This window comes from Cottoperca gobio, chromosome 7 (genome assembly GCF_900634415.1).
Source record: "Cottoperca gobio chromosome 7, fCotGob3.1, whole genome shotgun sequence".
Lineage (NCBI taxonomy): Eukaryota > Metazoa > Chordata > Actinopteri > Perciformes > Bovichtidae > Cottoperca > Cottoperca gobio.
The window spans coordinates 12157223-12173645 of record NC_041361.1 but is presented as its reverse complement, the minus strand read 5'-3'; the positions used below and the strand labels follow the sequence as shown (position 1 = coordinate 12173645).

Here is a 16423-nt window from a genome sequence, read left to right as displayed (position 1 = left end):
GTCCGTCTCTACTTCCCTCCCCTACCGTCTTCTAGCCTACAGAAAGAGATCATCCTATTGGCTGAACAACTAGTTTCCATAGCAGCATTTAGCTAATGCACATTGAGGGCAGTGGGGGTGAGAGAAAAAAGTGTTATCTGTCCAAAAAGATGAAAAGAGGGGGATACAAGGGAGAATAGAAGCGAGGCGCCAGGGGGGGGGGGGGGGGGGGTTCGGTTTCATACCCACGAGCAGAGCAGGAGTACAGCCTCCTGCGCTCGCTGAGTCTGGACTGTGTTGTTATCTCAACCTTGCCATTTGTATTGCTTTATTTATTCATCGCTGCGCTCTTGTGGACAATCAATCTTACCTGCCTCCCCAAAGAGAGACAGAGCTGTGTAGCTGTTTGAGAGATGCGTGCCTGTCTCCATCTGATTTGAGAAATGCACAGAGCTTGCAAACTGACACCAGAGAAGGACTAGCACTAGTCAGTCTTGCAGATTGTGTGCGCTTAAGAACGTGTTTGCCTAGAAACAGCAGCTGCTGCAGCTAGTGACCCCGACACCTCAGCTAAATGACCTAATGTTACCACAAAGAACGGCATTAATAGCTTCACCTCAATGAAATTTCAAGTGTGCAGAGACAGCAAAGGAGGGAGGGAATGGGAGGGGGTGCATACCTCCTCATTGAGGAGCATTAATCAACGCGGTCATAATGGGGAAAGTCACCTGATACAGCCAAAGCAGCAGTAAAAAATCCTTTGCTCACAGGGTCTAGTCACAGCCAACTGTGAGGGGAGGAAAGGGAGGGGGGCTATTTGTCAGATAAATGGAGGTAATCTGAACATGATTTGGTGTGTTCAGATTGAAAAAATGATTCCACTTCATGCGTTAACCTGCTCCAGCCGACCACAGTTAAGAAGTATAATGTCAGCTACAATTTCTGGTCTGTTTTCCTTTTGTAGGTAAGTGACAATGAACGGCCATTCAGGGTTTAGAAGCTGTTGTGTTGTGGCTCTATTGCTTTAAGGCTGCTACTCAATGGGGAACATTACAGGCAGAATGCTTCAATCAAACAGCTTGCAGCAGGCTCGGCTGGCCGGCCGTGTCTATAGACGCCTAGATGCCCTTGTCAAAGCAGCTTCCACACAGAGAGCAGACACTTAAGACAGCCCCACACACAATTGTGAAAGGCTGTACCTCCACGTGTTCATGTCTGTAATATGTACCAGCTCGCTTAAAGCAGCTGAGTGGACCGTGGAATAAAAAGGAAAAGCTGAGGATCACACACGTATACATATAAAATTGCCCCTAATGAGGGTAGCGCCCCTCTCTCAAGAGATGGCAGCGGCGGCTGCTGCTCTACTCGATAAATATTAACAAGAAGTGCGACTGATGGCGGTGCTCACTGATCCATAATTGCATTTCAAAATGTTCGATGGGGTGGGTGGAGGGAGGTCGCGCAGGGAGAAATGGGAAGATAAAAAGAGGGAACTCAGCCTTCAATGACAAGAGACAAGTGATGCCTGTCTAGTCAACCTTCTAGTATCATCTCAATGGCTCACCACCAATCAGAGACTTTTTGGTGAAAGAAACATGCCGGTTGTGCATCACAGACTGACATTTCTCCTTTCATTGACTGACTGCTGCATGCATCACAGAGCACTTTGACACTGCAGCTTTACATAAAGGGAGAAATCGGAGGAAGGATCAGGCGGATAGCAGGGAACTCCACTTATCAATGCCACATTGTACATTAAGTGATTATTTTTTTGCATGGATCTGAATCTGCGCAGACAAGCTATCCGCAATATAATTAGCTTGTGGATCCCATTGTTAGGCTAATTCTCAGCACTTCCATTAGGACTGTACTCAGGGTCCACAGAAAACCTAATAACGGCTCCTGTTAAGCATCCGTATTTATGCACATATATTTGCATCAAACATCTTTGACTATGTGCTTTGAATAGGTGGCATTTTCCAAGGCCGTATGATAAGCACCAGCTAATCGTGAAACAGTTGTGAGATACAATAAATATTTGGAGTGTGTCGAGGAGGTGTACGCATGTTGTTTACATGACAACTGGGAAAGGTATGCTGTTATATTAATCTAACACAAACTTACATTTGAATACACATGTAACATGGACAGTGAATATGAACTGGCTACACACGGAGAACTATCCTATAAGTAATCAATGCATTTTCATAAGGTGATAAAATCATTTGAACAGTCAGGGAATTTAATCTTTGTTTTAAATCTGCATTGTTTAAAAAAAAAAAACACTTATCTGCAGAACAAGTAGTAACTTGTTATTTTGTGCCTCATTAAAACATAACTGCAAATTCTATTATAGTCCAAAACATTTTTGTGCTGTGTTGCATTTTTTTTGTTGACATTAATTTTCAAACTATCTGTTTTGGCTTTCCCAACAATCATTTCAACAATTCGAAAAACATGAATGAGGCGATATCTTTTCCAGAAAGGTTCACGTGTCACAGAGAATGTGTCAAATAGCTTCTAAATGTAGCCGAGTGTACATGGCTCGGTGAGCATCTGGGAATCACAAATGCTATTAAAACAGTTATTGGGAAAATGTAATGAATTTTTATTGCAGCCAAAATTCTTTTCTTAGCAGATAAATGCAGAGCTGACGCCAATTTTGAAGAGATCATTTAATACTACGCATGTCTGCTTCATTTGACAGTTCCCAGCTACAAGAGAATCAAAATGAATAAAGGGCGATATGTAAAATAAATTGGAAATCACACTAGCAATATGAGTGATGCATGTCTCTTAGCGTCCGTTAAAACAATTTATCATGTGCATCCTTACTGATTAGGCATCCAGAGTTTGCGTGACACACATGAACAAATCTTGAATGGGAGCTACGGTTTATAGGCAAATCAGTTTTCTTTGCAAAAACACCTTTTGTTTAAACACATTTCATCAATTAGACTGACACACATCAATTACACACACACACATAAAATGTGCATGTGAGGGGAATGTTGTTTGACAGTGCTGAATCCGAACAAACACACTCCTTCACAGCACGTTTTCAACCGACAAAAAACGCAGATCTGCTTGCACACATCTCACAGTGCAAACAAAGCACGCTCAACCTTGAGAGGACTATAACCTCACAATGTGATTTTAAACTGATGACACAAAATGAGAACAAATGGATACAACACACAACACACACACACACACACACACACACACAGTATAGTGGTGGTTATACGACAAAGAGAATCCCTCATCCTTTTAAGCTGATCAGGCCTGTAACATCTGAGCTGGACTCCTGGCACGATAATTGCATTGTACATGGCATCTAATTAAATGTCCATAAGCAGGGAGATCCGGGAGTAGAGATGTGTTTGTGTGTGACAGAGAGATTTGTGTGCGTGTGTGTGTGTGTGTGTGTTTGTGTGTGCGTTGGCGTACTGGGCTCCTCAATCCCGCGTTCCCGGAGGGAAAAACGCTGCAATCACTCCATTAGCGAAAGAGAGAGGGAGACAGGGATACTGGGAGAAAGCAGAGGGAGTAAGAGAGAGGGATATGGGGAAGGGAGGGAGGGAGGACGGAACACAGCTGACTTGGCCAATAACAGCAAATGAGGTTAGATACAAGCAGAGAGGGAGGCGGGAGGGGGGTCAATGAGCATCGAGGACAACGACACAATGACTAGAACATGGGATGGGAGGAGCGAGGGAGGGAGGTGAGTGACAGCAGATAAAGAGAAGTGGGGACGAGGGGGGGGATGAAGTGTAAAAACAGACACATGAGAGAGTGAGAGAAATGGAGACGGAGGAGACAATCGAGGTAAGAAAAGCAGGATGGATTAGTGAAGCCAGGGTCAACAGGGAGATGTGGCTGAAGATTGTTCAGTGCTCAGCCGCTGTCAGATGGCATATTGTCTGGCAACAGGCAACTCACCGTGTGCAAGTGTAGTGTTGAACCATATATATGTGCACAAAAGGCATGATTGAAAAGAAGTTGCATGTAAACATAACGGCTACATACACATGTCTAAACACATACACACAATGCACACGTCCATGGTCGGCCAGCTCACTGCATTACTCTCATCAAATATAGATTGTAAACAGATTACAAGGTCATGGCACCGGGTGTAAACTGAAACTAGCCCTTGTGGGGAAACACACTGGAGGATTGTTGGCACGTAATTGACCTAATTGATCACATGACAGGGATTAAAAGACAGATTTTTTTTAATACACTTTTTTATTGACTGGTTTTGTGTGCATTTGTAGTGACAATTCTAGTCCTGTTTTTAATTGTTCCATCGTATATTTTTCTTGTAGTGCCATTGTCTTGTTGCTTCAAATTTGTTGTCATGTAGTTTTGCAAATCATTTTTACTGTTATTCATGTTATTCAATCAATTATTCACCTTTTGTATTCATCTAAACATTGGCATGGAAGAAAATAAATTATTGACTGACTGAAATTCAATGTCTTGCTTCCATTCCCGACTTTATTACGTTTATTACCTATAACGGTTAAAATGGCCTCCTACTGGTCACCTCTGTATCTGGGCAGACATTTTAGGAGGGAGGCAGGAGACTGAAATCTATATGGCTGGATCAATATGTCACAGAGGTCACAGTGGGCACCACAGCTGCCACTGTTGAGTAAACAAACTAGGGGGGATTGATGTGAAAATGTTCAAAATGACCCCAATAATGGGGTACAGTTGATTTTTTTTTTTGCATGCGGTATTGCTGAATGAGCGCTGTTTGTGTACAGAAGCAACAAGGAAGCACTCGTACATGCAACAAGGCTAGTCTCATAATCACAGTAAGAGAAAGAAAGATATAGCAACACAGAGGCGAGCTTCAATTCCTGTTCTTCCCAACGCAGGAGAGATTGATGGCTGCATTCAGGATTTCTACACACCACTAATTGGATTCACAGGTCATTAGATAAAGTACACGAGTGAGACTGTTACAGCCTAAAGACTGAGGGAGAGAGAGAGAGAGAGAAAGAGAGAGAGAGAGAGAGACAGAGAGAGAGAGAGAGAGAGAGAGAGAGAGAGAGAGAGAGAGAGAGAGAGAGAGAGAGAGAGAGCGAAAGAGAAAGAGAGAGAGAGAAAGCGAAAGAGAGAGCGAAAGAGAAAGAGAGAGAGAGAAAGAGAAAGAGAGAGCGAAAGAGAGAGCGAAAGAGAGAGAGAGAGAGAGAGAGAGGGGGGGCAATATTGATGAGGTTGTTTGGTTCAGGACCAATGAAATTTCCTCCCCCTATGCTGCGCCTCCAAAGCCCTGTTTCCCCACACAGAGGGGGGTTGATCGATAATTTGTGCGGCAAGAAAAAGTGGGGGTCGGAGACGGAGGCAGGGAGGGGATGAGAGGATAGGAAATAAAGAGAACGAGTTGACATCTAATGCGTGGTTCACATACATGGATCTCAAGTAGCCTGTTGTCTCTCCTTTTCAATATATTGTGGCAATAGAAGGAAATGAGATTACACTGACCATTATGTCCCACAAAAGAGCAGAATGAGTGGATGAACATTTTTCTCTCTCCCAAAAGGCACAAGTCTGTGTCCCAGTTTTGAGAGCAGGGTGACAAGAGTACATTTTAGTTTGGCCAGCTAGATGGTACTTTATATCAATGTATGCAATTACAACCTACAAACTATCATCCTAAAAGAGGATTTTGTGCTGGTCTAGTAAATAGAGATTAGGAATATTTAATGTAGCTAGCATAGTGCCAATCTTTTTATGATTTGTAGCCCAGCGACAAAGTGAGCTCATTGAAATACGCTGTACTTGTTTAGAGAGCCAGCGGGGCTTGTTGTTTTAACATAGGAGGACAAGGGTACAGTCTGCTCAAACACATACAGGCATGCAGATGGCTGTTCATTAATTACAGATGGATGGGGGGGGGGGGGGGGGGGGGGGAGGAAGGGAGTAACAGAGAGCGAGAGGCGCGGAGAGAGAAAGAGAGAAAAGAGGGTCAGCTAATGGAGCCTGTATTCTCTCTCCCTCCCTGGACAATTACCTCTGTCTGCCCCAGACCTCTTCTGGCGCTCTTAATCAAGGTGCAGGTGCGTGGGGTTTTTGTGGGAGTGTGTTTATCCGCATGTGTTTGTACGAGGAGGGGTTCCTGCCGTCCTCAGCACTCTCTAGCAGCAATCCGATTAAAGCCCTACTGCTGTGGGGCCTGGCTGTCCTCCCCTCTGCAAGGCCTCCAGCTCACCTTAAAACCCCTTCTACACACAGCAACTGCCCTTCACACACACATGAAACTAAAGCGTCAACACACCTACTTCAAATGCATGCACACACACACACACACACACACACACACACACACACACACACACACACACACACTTTCCAAAAGTGGTGTGTGTGTGTGGCCTCGGAACTGACCTCCCATCATCACCCTGGCTGTTGGCAGCCATTACTTTGGCCCCCTGGGGCCTGGCCGCCCCCTCACCGAGCCCTCTGCACTCTGCTTAGACAACCAATCTGTTAAAAGACAGGCAATGCTCACCCCAGCAGGCGTGCTCCTTCATTTGGCAACATATACCCATCGATAACATATTCCCAGCAGTCTTTGCACATTAAATGGCAGGCAAACCTGCACCGAAATTTGTTCCGCTCTCTATTCATGGCAGCTGTAACCCTTACAAAGCACCAATTAAAAACAATCAATTTCAAGCCTCACCGGTAAGTTTGCTTTCTGTGAACTTTGACCGGCAAATATCCTCAGCCAAAAGAAACACTTGTTTGGTTGCACTGAACTCTGAGAAAAATCCCACATTGAGCCAACAATAATTATTGGACGTGTAAAAAACACCCAGTTTGATAATACAGCATTCAAGATTATAAATGGATTTCTTTTTAAAGGCTAGTCTGAATCGCTTGCAGGTAGCTGTGAGACGTTCATGGTTTCTAAAGCTGTCGTTAGAGTCGACTACAGTGTAGCAAGCTATCTAACCACATTTCAGTTACATCCTTGTTCATCAACATGAACAAAGACAAATCTGTTGGGTGACCTCAAATGCAACTTCCCCTTTAGCAAACAGAGAAAATGCAGTGTGGGAAAATCAATTTGTCTGTGTGTGCATGATACATTTTAGGTGTCTCATTGCAGAGGAAACAAAGCACCACTTCACTAAACTGACTGAGCCTGATGAATCAGCCTTTCTCGGTAGCAAATTAAAAAGTAATTTCTTTCTTTATTCAGCAAAAGAGGCAATTTGGCCACATTAGGTTGTAAAAAAAAAAAATCAATTGAAAACTGGTGACGGTCTCCTTCGTTAAATCAATTAAGTGCATCGACAAACATCTTTATTTCCATTACAAGCATTATTACACTGCCAGTGGATCGCAAAGGTGGTTAATATTCAAGCCTGATACTCAGAGTGATATACATTTTTCCACACAACCCTTTCAAAAAAAGAAACCTCAGGATATAAACTGATTATAATTTACATTTTACTATGATTTGTATGCAGTTCTCATCAGACTACCACAGTGTTACAAAAATGTGCAACTCTCTTTATTTTAGTGCACACGACATTGTAGCCCTGATTTCTTCTGGTATTTCTGTTCACTGGGAACAACAGTGTTTTGTTTTCCAGCTTGCAACACGGGATGGGTGGACAGATTAGAGGTGAACCTCAGGCCAGTTTGAGGACACAAGGTCATAAAACAGGACAGACAGGAAGTGAAAATGTACTCACCAGCTTGAAATCCTGAATGCTACAAATGAAGTAGGGAGTGTTGGGCCGCCGACTTTCAATGTACACACAATCTGCAAGTGAAAAAAAAAGTGATTTTAAAAGAAGATGTTCACACTTCATAAAGCTTTAATGTTTTTTTATGCAGCCAGACAGTAATATATTATTTTGGGTGCCACTACCTCTGCTGAAAAGACATTTTTCTCCTTGAGTCAAATTCAATTGGAATGCAAGTAATAGGATTAAGGACTTTTGGAGCGCTACAAGGTTGCCTTTCCAAAGCAAACATTACGCCCAAGGGGAATTATGTTATTGTTCCACTTCATTTATACACCAGTGAGTAATACTGGCTTTAACCCCCCCCCCCCCCCCCCCCGAGTCATCACTGTAACCCGTTCCTACAAAATGACAACTTCTGTCATTGCACTTATACTGTATATGTCCAAATAACTTTGAGTTAGCTTAGCGGTTAAACAAAGACAAGAAATTCACCTTCTGTCCTCTCATGTTTTAAAATGTTGCACAATTACATAACCCGCACAAGTGTTAAAAGCAGCCCCCTCACATTGTGTATGAGGAGGTGGCCCTGGCAGGCTGTGCTGTTAAATTGAATGTGACTGGTGGTATGGCCAGGTCGTGAACCCTCATCCCCTTAACAAAAACATTCACGCTGCAGAGGACAAAAACACACAGCCACTTCTGTGGAGAAGAAAAGGAAGAGAAGGCGGGGGACATGGCTAATGGTTACCGCTAAGCCCGGCACAGTACTTTCAAGAAACAGCCCAGGGTTAGAATTATTATAGGAAAAATTGATTTGAATCCACAAAAGGCAAATTAGCATAATAGTCTCCCATTCACCTTTTGATTTTAGCTGAAACACAAAACCAGGAGTGTGATAAAACAGAGTAAAAAAAGGTCTATTTTGATTTAAATAAAGTACCGTTCTTGCTAGTGCAACGTGGAAAGCAATCAAGAGCCACCAAGATTTAATTGATTGAAAAATACATCACACACTGAAAATTGACCTTCATTTCAGATGGAAGCAATGCAACAAGCTGTTGTTTCAACGGAGCATAGCACTCTTGTTTACATTAACACGCACACAAGGCCATGAAAATGGATAATATCTTAAGTTGATTAAAAAAAGCCACTGACAACACAAAGTGCAGGTGCTCATTCCACCAAAACAGAACGTTGAGCTGTTCCTTGCAGAAATACTAAGTTATCCTTTCCCTAACAACAGATGAGCGGCTAGCTTTATTTAGTGACCGACACTGCCATCATCTGTTATTTATTTGTTTGTGTCAACAGAGTTATCGATCTGGCTGTGGTTTATCTTACCGCTTGCAGAGGAAAAGAGTGGTGGCAAAGATATTAAATGGCTATGACACCCAAGATACCATTTGTAGAGGGGCTGGTGTGTACGAGTGCGTCTGTGACATGGTCTTTGTTTTTTGAGAGGCACTCTGTGTGTGTGTGTGTGTGTGTGTGTGTGTGTGTGTGTGTGTGTGTGTGTGTGTGACCCCAGGGTGGGCTTGTTATCTGCTGTGGGCTGAATGAGCTGTTCTAAGGGGAGGGGGGTTTATCGCCCTTGCTGGCTCTGAGTGACGCATTATATCTCTCTCACTACTGCCCTCTTCTCGCTTTTCCCCGCTCATTCCTTTTCTCCCTCCTCTTCGCCATCCCTGGAAGTCATTTACAAGATAACATGAATGAAAATATCCATCAGTGCTATTGTGTGATCTTTGAGTAACACAGTGTGCGTTGGTGTGTGTGTGTGTGTGTGTGTGTGTGTGTGTTGAGAGGGACGGAGAGAAGCGGGTGGAAGAAGAGGGAGCAAGAAGGGAGGGAGTGGGGGAGGGCCGAGAACAAAAGAGACTAATCTGAATGAGATGACATGTTTCGAAGGAGTCAAATCGGGGGAATTAGGGTTTAGTGTCCCTTCACCTCGTAGGCACATTCATTTAGAGGGGCCAGATCTCCGTGTCTACACCCCAGAGGACATCAACAGGCATAAAGAACAGACAGCGAGTGAAAAAGATAGGTGGTGGGGAAAAAAGAGGCCGGGATCTAGTTTAATCATTCACAGACAGCAAGCAAGTCTATTCTTCGAACGTCAAAAGCACATTTTTAATTCATCCTGGGCACTAAAAGTCGACTACCTCAAGGGCATTTCTGTGAGAGCGACTATAACACGAATCTCAATGAATGTGAAAGCTAAAACCCAGTTAATGCTCCAGACTCTGCCGTTTGAACGAAAAGGAGGCGACGGAGCTCAGGGAGGTTTGGTGGGGTGAGGGTGGGGGGCTCGTCAAAGCGGGCCACAGGGTTCCTCCAGGGTCTGCCTAGCTTGTTAAACATTCCTGCCATTTTGTGCATTTGGAAGTGGGTCTCCTCGCTCAAGTGGAGAAGTGGAAAGGGGAGGGACGAGAGGTTTAGCTGTGGCGGGGGTCTATGTGGGGGGATGGGCAGTTTTCTTAGGGGTTGAAGTGTGTGCTCGTTGGATGGATGGAGCCTTCGCTGTAGGAGGGAGAACCACAGCAGGGCCTTTGTAGTAGAGGGCTCTCACTCCCTCCGCAGCTGTTAACTTTAACTTCTTCTACACCCTCCAATCCACTGCTGCCACGCCATGCCACCCAGATAGATAGAGAGCGAGAGAAAGTTCAACACTTTGACACAGGAAGATAATCATGAAGCTACTGAGCGCAGTTCCTCAGACCCAAGCACTTCACTGTAACCTGATCCAGGCAGTCACTGTTTCTCCAATTACATTGTCACTGCTGAGTTCAAGCGACAGAATAGTCATTGTTATAACCTTGTGACACACACACATATACACACAGCAATTTTCTCAGCTGTAGCTCATTGTTCAGACAGCCATTCTCTTATGGCTGCCAAGCATGTCTAATCTAAAACACACCTAGCCTCAGCAGAAGAGCTGTGTCCTACTCTCTGTATCAAGCAAATAAGATGCTGTTTAATTTGCTGCAGCATTTCAGCAGAGGGGAGGGGGAGTTCCTAGATAATATCAGCTTGGCTTTCTTTTTACGAGCCGCCAACAATGGAAAAGTCACATTGTGAACACCGTCATATATGCCAATGTTTTGTAAACAGGGATGGGGGGGGTGGTTGGTGCTGTGGAATGAGATCAGCTACACACATCAAGAATATGAGCATATTTTAGGATACAAGACAGGCTTATTAAATCAAGAGGAGCGCTTGTTTAAGCTGTGTTTGCAGGTGGTAAGTGTTAGCCATGAGGCAGGACGCACCTGCATTGTTAAAAGGGGTGCTCTCCACACCCACACACTCACACACACACACACAGTAGAGTAGTGCACGGCTTTAGCAAAGCTACCCCCCTTGAGTATACTGATCCTAAAATTAAATAGCACAAGGAATGTAATAATGGAACCTCAGGGGTGTGAGGGGCCAAGAGAGAAAGAGAGCTTGGAAGGAAGACAGAGATTGGTGTTATTACTGATCCAGCACAGACCACAGTGGCTCTGCAAGGAAAACCAGCTGATGACCATGGGTACATTGTGCCACTTCCTGCTGGGCTGGTCCCAGTGGGGTGGCGCGACAGGCAGTCAAGGCCTTGAGGCACACAGACATTTAGATTTCTTCACCAAATTTCCTTCCTCTCTCTCTCCTCATCCACAAGCCCAACAACTGTCCCTTCTTCTCACTGGAAAAGCAGTGGGAAATACCTGGCAAGAGATACCATCAGCTCTCTACAATAGGGCAGGCCTACAGCTGACTGAGCTCCTAGGGGAAAACAGAGGCTCTTTGACAACACCCCCCACCCCCCACTCTTTCTCCTCTCCCTCTCGGCTAGCTCACGCTTTCTCATTTAGCAGTCGGCAGGTGGTTGGATTTCACTAAAAAGCCCTTTTCCCAGAGTCTCTAGCGTGGGGAGAGATGGGAAAGCAGAGAGGGCATTTTTAAAATAGATCTGTTCAGTGAGCGACAAATGTATTGCTATGTAACAATATGAGATGACTCCAAGGGCTTGTCCCTAATGTTAGCTTGACTGGAAACAGCCAACTGATCGACAGCTAGCCTTTGTAGCACATAGGATGTGTTATGCTAATCGAGCTCCAGCCTTGGCTCTAGAATAACCAATCTAACACATACTGAACCACATTATACGGACTTCTCAAGAGGATCCGTACTGAAAGCAGAATTCAGATGTGTTGAGTTCCTATGAAGTGTATTTATTTTACTCAAATATATAATAATGTAATATAAAAAAGGCACTTAACTAGCAAACTATTTTTTTTATCGGCAGTGCAAATCTGATAGATGATGGAATTCTATGGTAGGTACATTACAATACATTTCACGTTTTAAAAAGATTAAGGTCCAAACTCCAAATGGCAGAATGTAACAATATTTAGAGGTTTGGTGTATTAGAGCTAAGCCCCTACGCTGTCCTGGTAAGAGAGCTTTAGTGAAATTACACTTTAGTGTGAGTGTTGGACATATCTGCAGGTGTGTTTGGTAGGAAAATAAATCATTTCTATATGATACTGCTCACAGCAAGGTATGTTGATTATCTTGAGGGTCATGATTTCTGAAAAGATACATTGTTGTTTTTTTTTAAATGTGATTCCTTTTTAGCGCTTTGAGCACCACTAGCTGAGTGCCATCCAGTTCCATTATATTCAAGAGAAGGCAGAAATCTCTACGGCCGATATCTCCAACACTCAGCAACTCACACCAAAACAATCTAGATTGATAAATAGCACTACATGTAAGAGGAATAATACGTATTTTTGATTTTTGGATTAACTGTCCCTTTAAAGCAGGGGTAGGGAACCTCCGGGCCGTATACGACGTAATTCATAAAAGCACGAAAAAAATCCACTAGAAAAAAAACTAGACTGCAATAGAATAATTTGGGCGTCTTTCCTGGCCAAGGTCAGGGTCCTTGAACACAACACGAACAGAACGTGTCATCACGTGGTCATGTTAAAAAACTTCAATATTAAACGAGACGGTCATTGACATCAGTGAACGCAGCATGGCGAGTGTAAAACAGAGAAAGCAGGATGCGGAATGTCGCACTTTCCAGGAGAAATGGACAAACGATTTTTTCTTTGTGGAAGTAAAAGGCCAGTGTGCCTAGTTTGTGCGTAGTTGTAGACTAGTTTGTGTGTCTAGTTAGCTTGCGGTGATGAAAAATAATCTCGACCGTCAGCACGAAACATGCCAAACTGCACGAGCGCGTTTGGATAAAGTTAACGCTCTTTGGCGGAGTTTGGCCCAACATATTATTTTTTATTCTATTTAATTATTGTGTACTGCCTTTTTACTTCATATGTTCTTTTGCTGTGATTTCTGATAAAACAGAAAGATACATGGATAAAAAAGTAGATTTTTTGCACAGCATAAATGAAAAGTGAAATGAATGGGCTGTGTCAGAGGTTATGAGTTCAATAATTAGTATGGCCCTCGAAGGATGTTGTAAACATTTATTTTTTTTTAAATAGCCCTAGATGGGGAAAAGGTTCCCCACCCCTGCTTTAAAGAGATACTTTGCCGATTTTCAACAATATCTATGTCTATGTCATCGCAGTGTGTGCAGAGGAACGGCGTCCCCCCTCCCCCCCGTGTCGTGAGCGACTGGAGCTCTCCGCCTATCCATATAAGCAGTAATGAGGAAAAACTCTATATACAACATGAAGAAAATTACAGCTGACATATATTTAAAAAATAAAAACTGAAGTCCTTGCAAACATAAAGAACATGGCAGGTTTGTGCGACTGCCAACAGTTGGTTTCAGTTTAAAGAAAGGAGGAGGGAGTGCTGGTTATCCAGATCTACATGTTTGTGACAGACATACTCCTGCTGCACTGTGTGAACGACACATACAGTGACACACAGACACACTCCCCAGGGTTCTGTGGTGGCTGCGGCAAGAAGCGCCAGCTGTCCACATCAACAGCTCCCCCAACACTCATACACACAAGGTGTTTTTCTGAGACTAGCCTGCAATTGCTCTGTATTGTACACTGCACACACAGCACAAACCTATCACTTTCAAAGAAAAAATGACTGAATCCAATCAAATCTCATCTTTATCGCCCTGAAACTCAGTGGTCTGGCTGTGGCAGCCATGTTGTGTGACATAAAGCGAGGTGGAGGAGCAGAAGGAGTGGAGGGGGGCAGGTGGTTTCCATTAGCTCTCTCCATTTTAAACAGACTAGCCAGCCAGTCAGTTAGGAAGGAAGGAGACATGCTATGGCAACCAGCCGCATGCAGTCCTGCTTCAGTGGAGAGAAGGGATGAGCAATGTGGATAGTACTGTGCGTGTGCTTTTCACTGAGCCTGTGTGTGTTGGAGGAGTGTGCTTGTCAGAGATAGGAACCGTGTCTGTGACTGTTAAAAGCATGCCTTGTATAAGTGTTGGTGGGTGCATGTATATGTGTTACAGTACACTTGTGAGTGTGCAGAAATACTGGTTATCAGTGTACCGTGTATGTGTGTGTACCGACAAGTTTTGTGTGTCTCTGTGCTTCTAGGATGTCTCCTATTGATCCCCCCATGGCAGTGTGTATAATCTCCAGAGAGAGGATCTATAATCTGGGGGGGAAGATGAGTGCAGAGAACAGGCTCTGGAGGTGTCTGACCGAGCCTGGGGCAGTGGCGAGAGCTCAGCCACAGGGCACACATCGATTTGGCATGTCTGTTCGTGCTGCATCAGGCTGTTCGCCCCGGCAGCCGACCATACCAATGGCCCGGGACAGAGTCCCCTGGCCACCACCACAGACACACTCCTCCATCCTTTTTAAACAGCAGCAGAGCTACAGTTAGCTGCAGGTCCAGCTATTGGCCAACTGCACGTCTCCTTCCAGCCTTCCCCATCCAATCGATACGCACTAAGCCGCCTGAACCCATCTTCAATGGATAGAAAGGCTGAGCAGAGAGATTGGAAGGTGGCTGGCGATTGGGAGTGTGCAGACCGTTTCAATACTAGCTTACCTGTTATTTCTTATGTGATGACATGGGCCTGTGTGTTTCTAAAGCTCCTTGTGACAAAAGCAATCAAAACAGTATTTTGTTTCACAATTTCTTTCCTTTTCTGCACCGCTTACCATCACAGACTTCTTCCCTCTCCCCCATGTCTGCGGCGGTGCAAATCCCTCTCCAGGGGTGGTTAGTTTTACATATTGTGTGTCACTAGACGGCTATAAAGGGATTTAACATTTAGTAAAGCATAATCCATTGCAGGCTTTGTGCCTGCCTAAGCTGCACACATCAAATCTGATTGCAAGAAGGCTGCTACCAATGACCAACCAGGAGAAGGAAAATGTGCACTGCACATGCACACACTCACACACACACGCATGCACATACACTCACGGCTTATCACTTGAACAATGAGCAGAGGAGACAGCAGGAGGTCAGTAGCTGAGGTGGAGGATCTTCTACGTTCACAAAAGGAGGTAAATTACAAACTAGTGTACTGGGGGCCACCCACCACCCAATCCTGGCTCATCCCTAATCTAAACCAATCTAACAGCAGCTACAGTCTATGTGGAGGGAGCAGGCTGTGACACTTGGGCCGCTCTAGGCCTGTCAAACTAATTGAAGGAGAAGACAGGAAACATAAATATTCCCCATCAACCAGACACTGGCTGTGCTGTGCGCTCGGATGTGGAAATATAAATATTCGCCAGGGCTAATCCACTGAGACGGTCGACTTTGTTTATATGCCTTTTGAATGTTTCATTGATGTGACTGACTGCTTCCGTTTTTTTTCACCCCCCTCTCTCCCTCTTTGCTCCCCCCTCTCCGCATGGTTAACTATGAGACAAAGCGCCGGTGCTCTCTCTATTAAACATGAAATGCGGCGCAAAAAATGCTTGAATGGAGTCCGTTGCAGAGAGTTAGAGAGACAGAAATAGAGAGTGAGCAACAACAACACTTGGGTTCATCGTTACTGCTTGCTTGAAGACCTCCACTGATGCCAGTGCAGAGATAATTTAGCCAACAAGATTACGCAGCTAGAAGGAACGTGTAGGGTGGAGAGGTCTGGCTGTTTCACTTCACCTACTTGAAGTTGTCTCTTTAGTAGTTGAAAAGAAAAAGTAGGGCCGAGTGGTTGTGTGGATCGGTAGGTAGGTAGAGAAGAAAATAACCTAACATACTGGCTGTAATGTATTCCTATTAAGTATCCAAGCAATGTGGGTTCCCCCCCCATACTTGACCTTTTGCTAGCTGCTAGATAAATGAAAAGGCTATGAGGGCTGCAATAATTTAGTTGCAAGGTGGATAGCACTGAGCAGTAGCAGACTAACACACACACACAACTAGTAAGCCTGGCTTCATTCTGACAGTGAGTGTTGACATCCCCCCCCCCCCCCCTCCCCCTCTAATACAACCAATTTGTAAACAGTAGGTGAAAGAGATGCCATGTTTAGAACTGCGGCAAAGGTTGGTTCTCTTTTTAGCCTCACGCATCAGATGTAATAAAGACATTATACCGCAGCTTAAACATCTCTCCAGGAAACTGGAAACCCTTTTGGCCCCAATGGAGATAGCATACTTTCAGTGAGTCAGATGGTGTTGGGATGAAATCATTATCATGGCTGTCGTCACTATCACATCATCTAGTGAAGCACCACTTTGCTTTATTGACTTAGGCCAAGACAAAGCACAGAGTGGGTCAACTTGGAATTGATTGTATGATGCATTGGCCTCTAGCCTGAGGGAGTACT

The 16423-nt window shown here is 44.3% G+C and overlaps 1 protein-coding gene across 1 annotated transcript in view; it reads right to left on the bottom strand.

Annotated features, from left to right (window-relative positions):
* rerea (arginine-glutamic acid dipeptide (RE) repeats a) overlaps positions 1 to 16423 on the bottom strand; it is an 84689-nt gene that overhangs the window by 50696 nt on the left and 17570 nt on the right. Inside the window, exon 3 of the mRNA XM_029435930.1 lies at positions 7701 to 7771. Within this exon, the coding sequence (XP_029291790.1) occupies positions 7701 to 7771 (71 nt within the window). The remainder of the gene's footprint in view (positions 1 to 7700; positions 7772 to 16423) is intronic.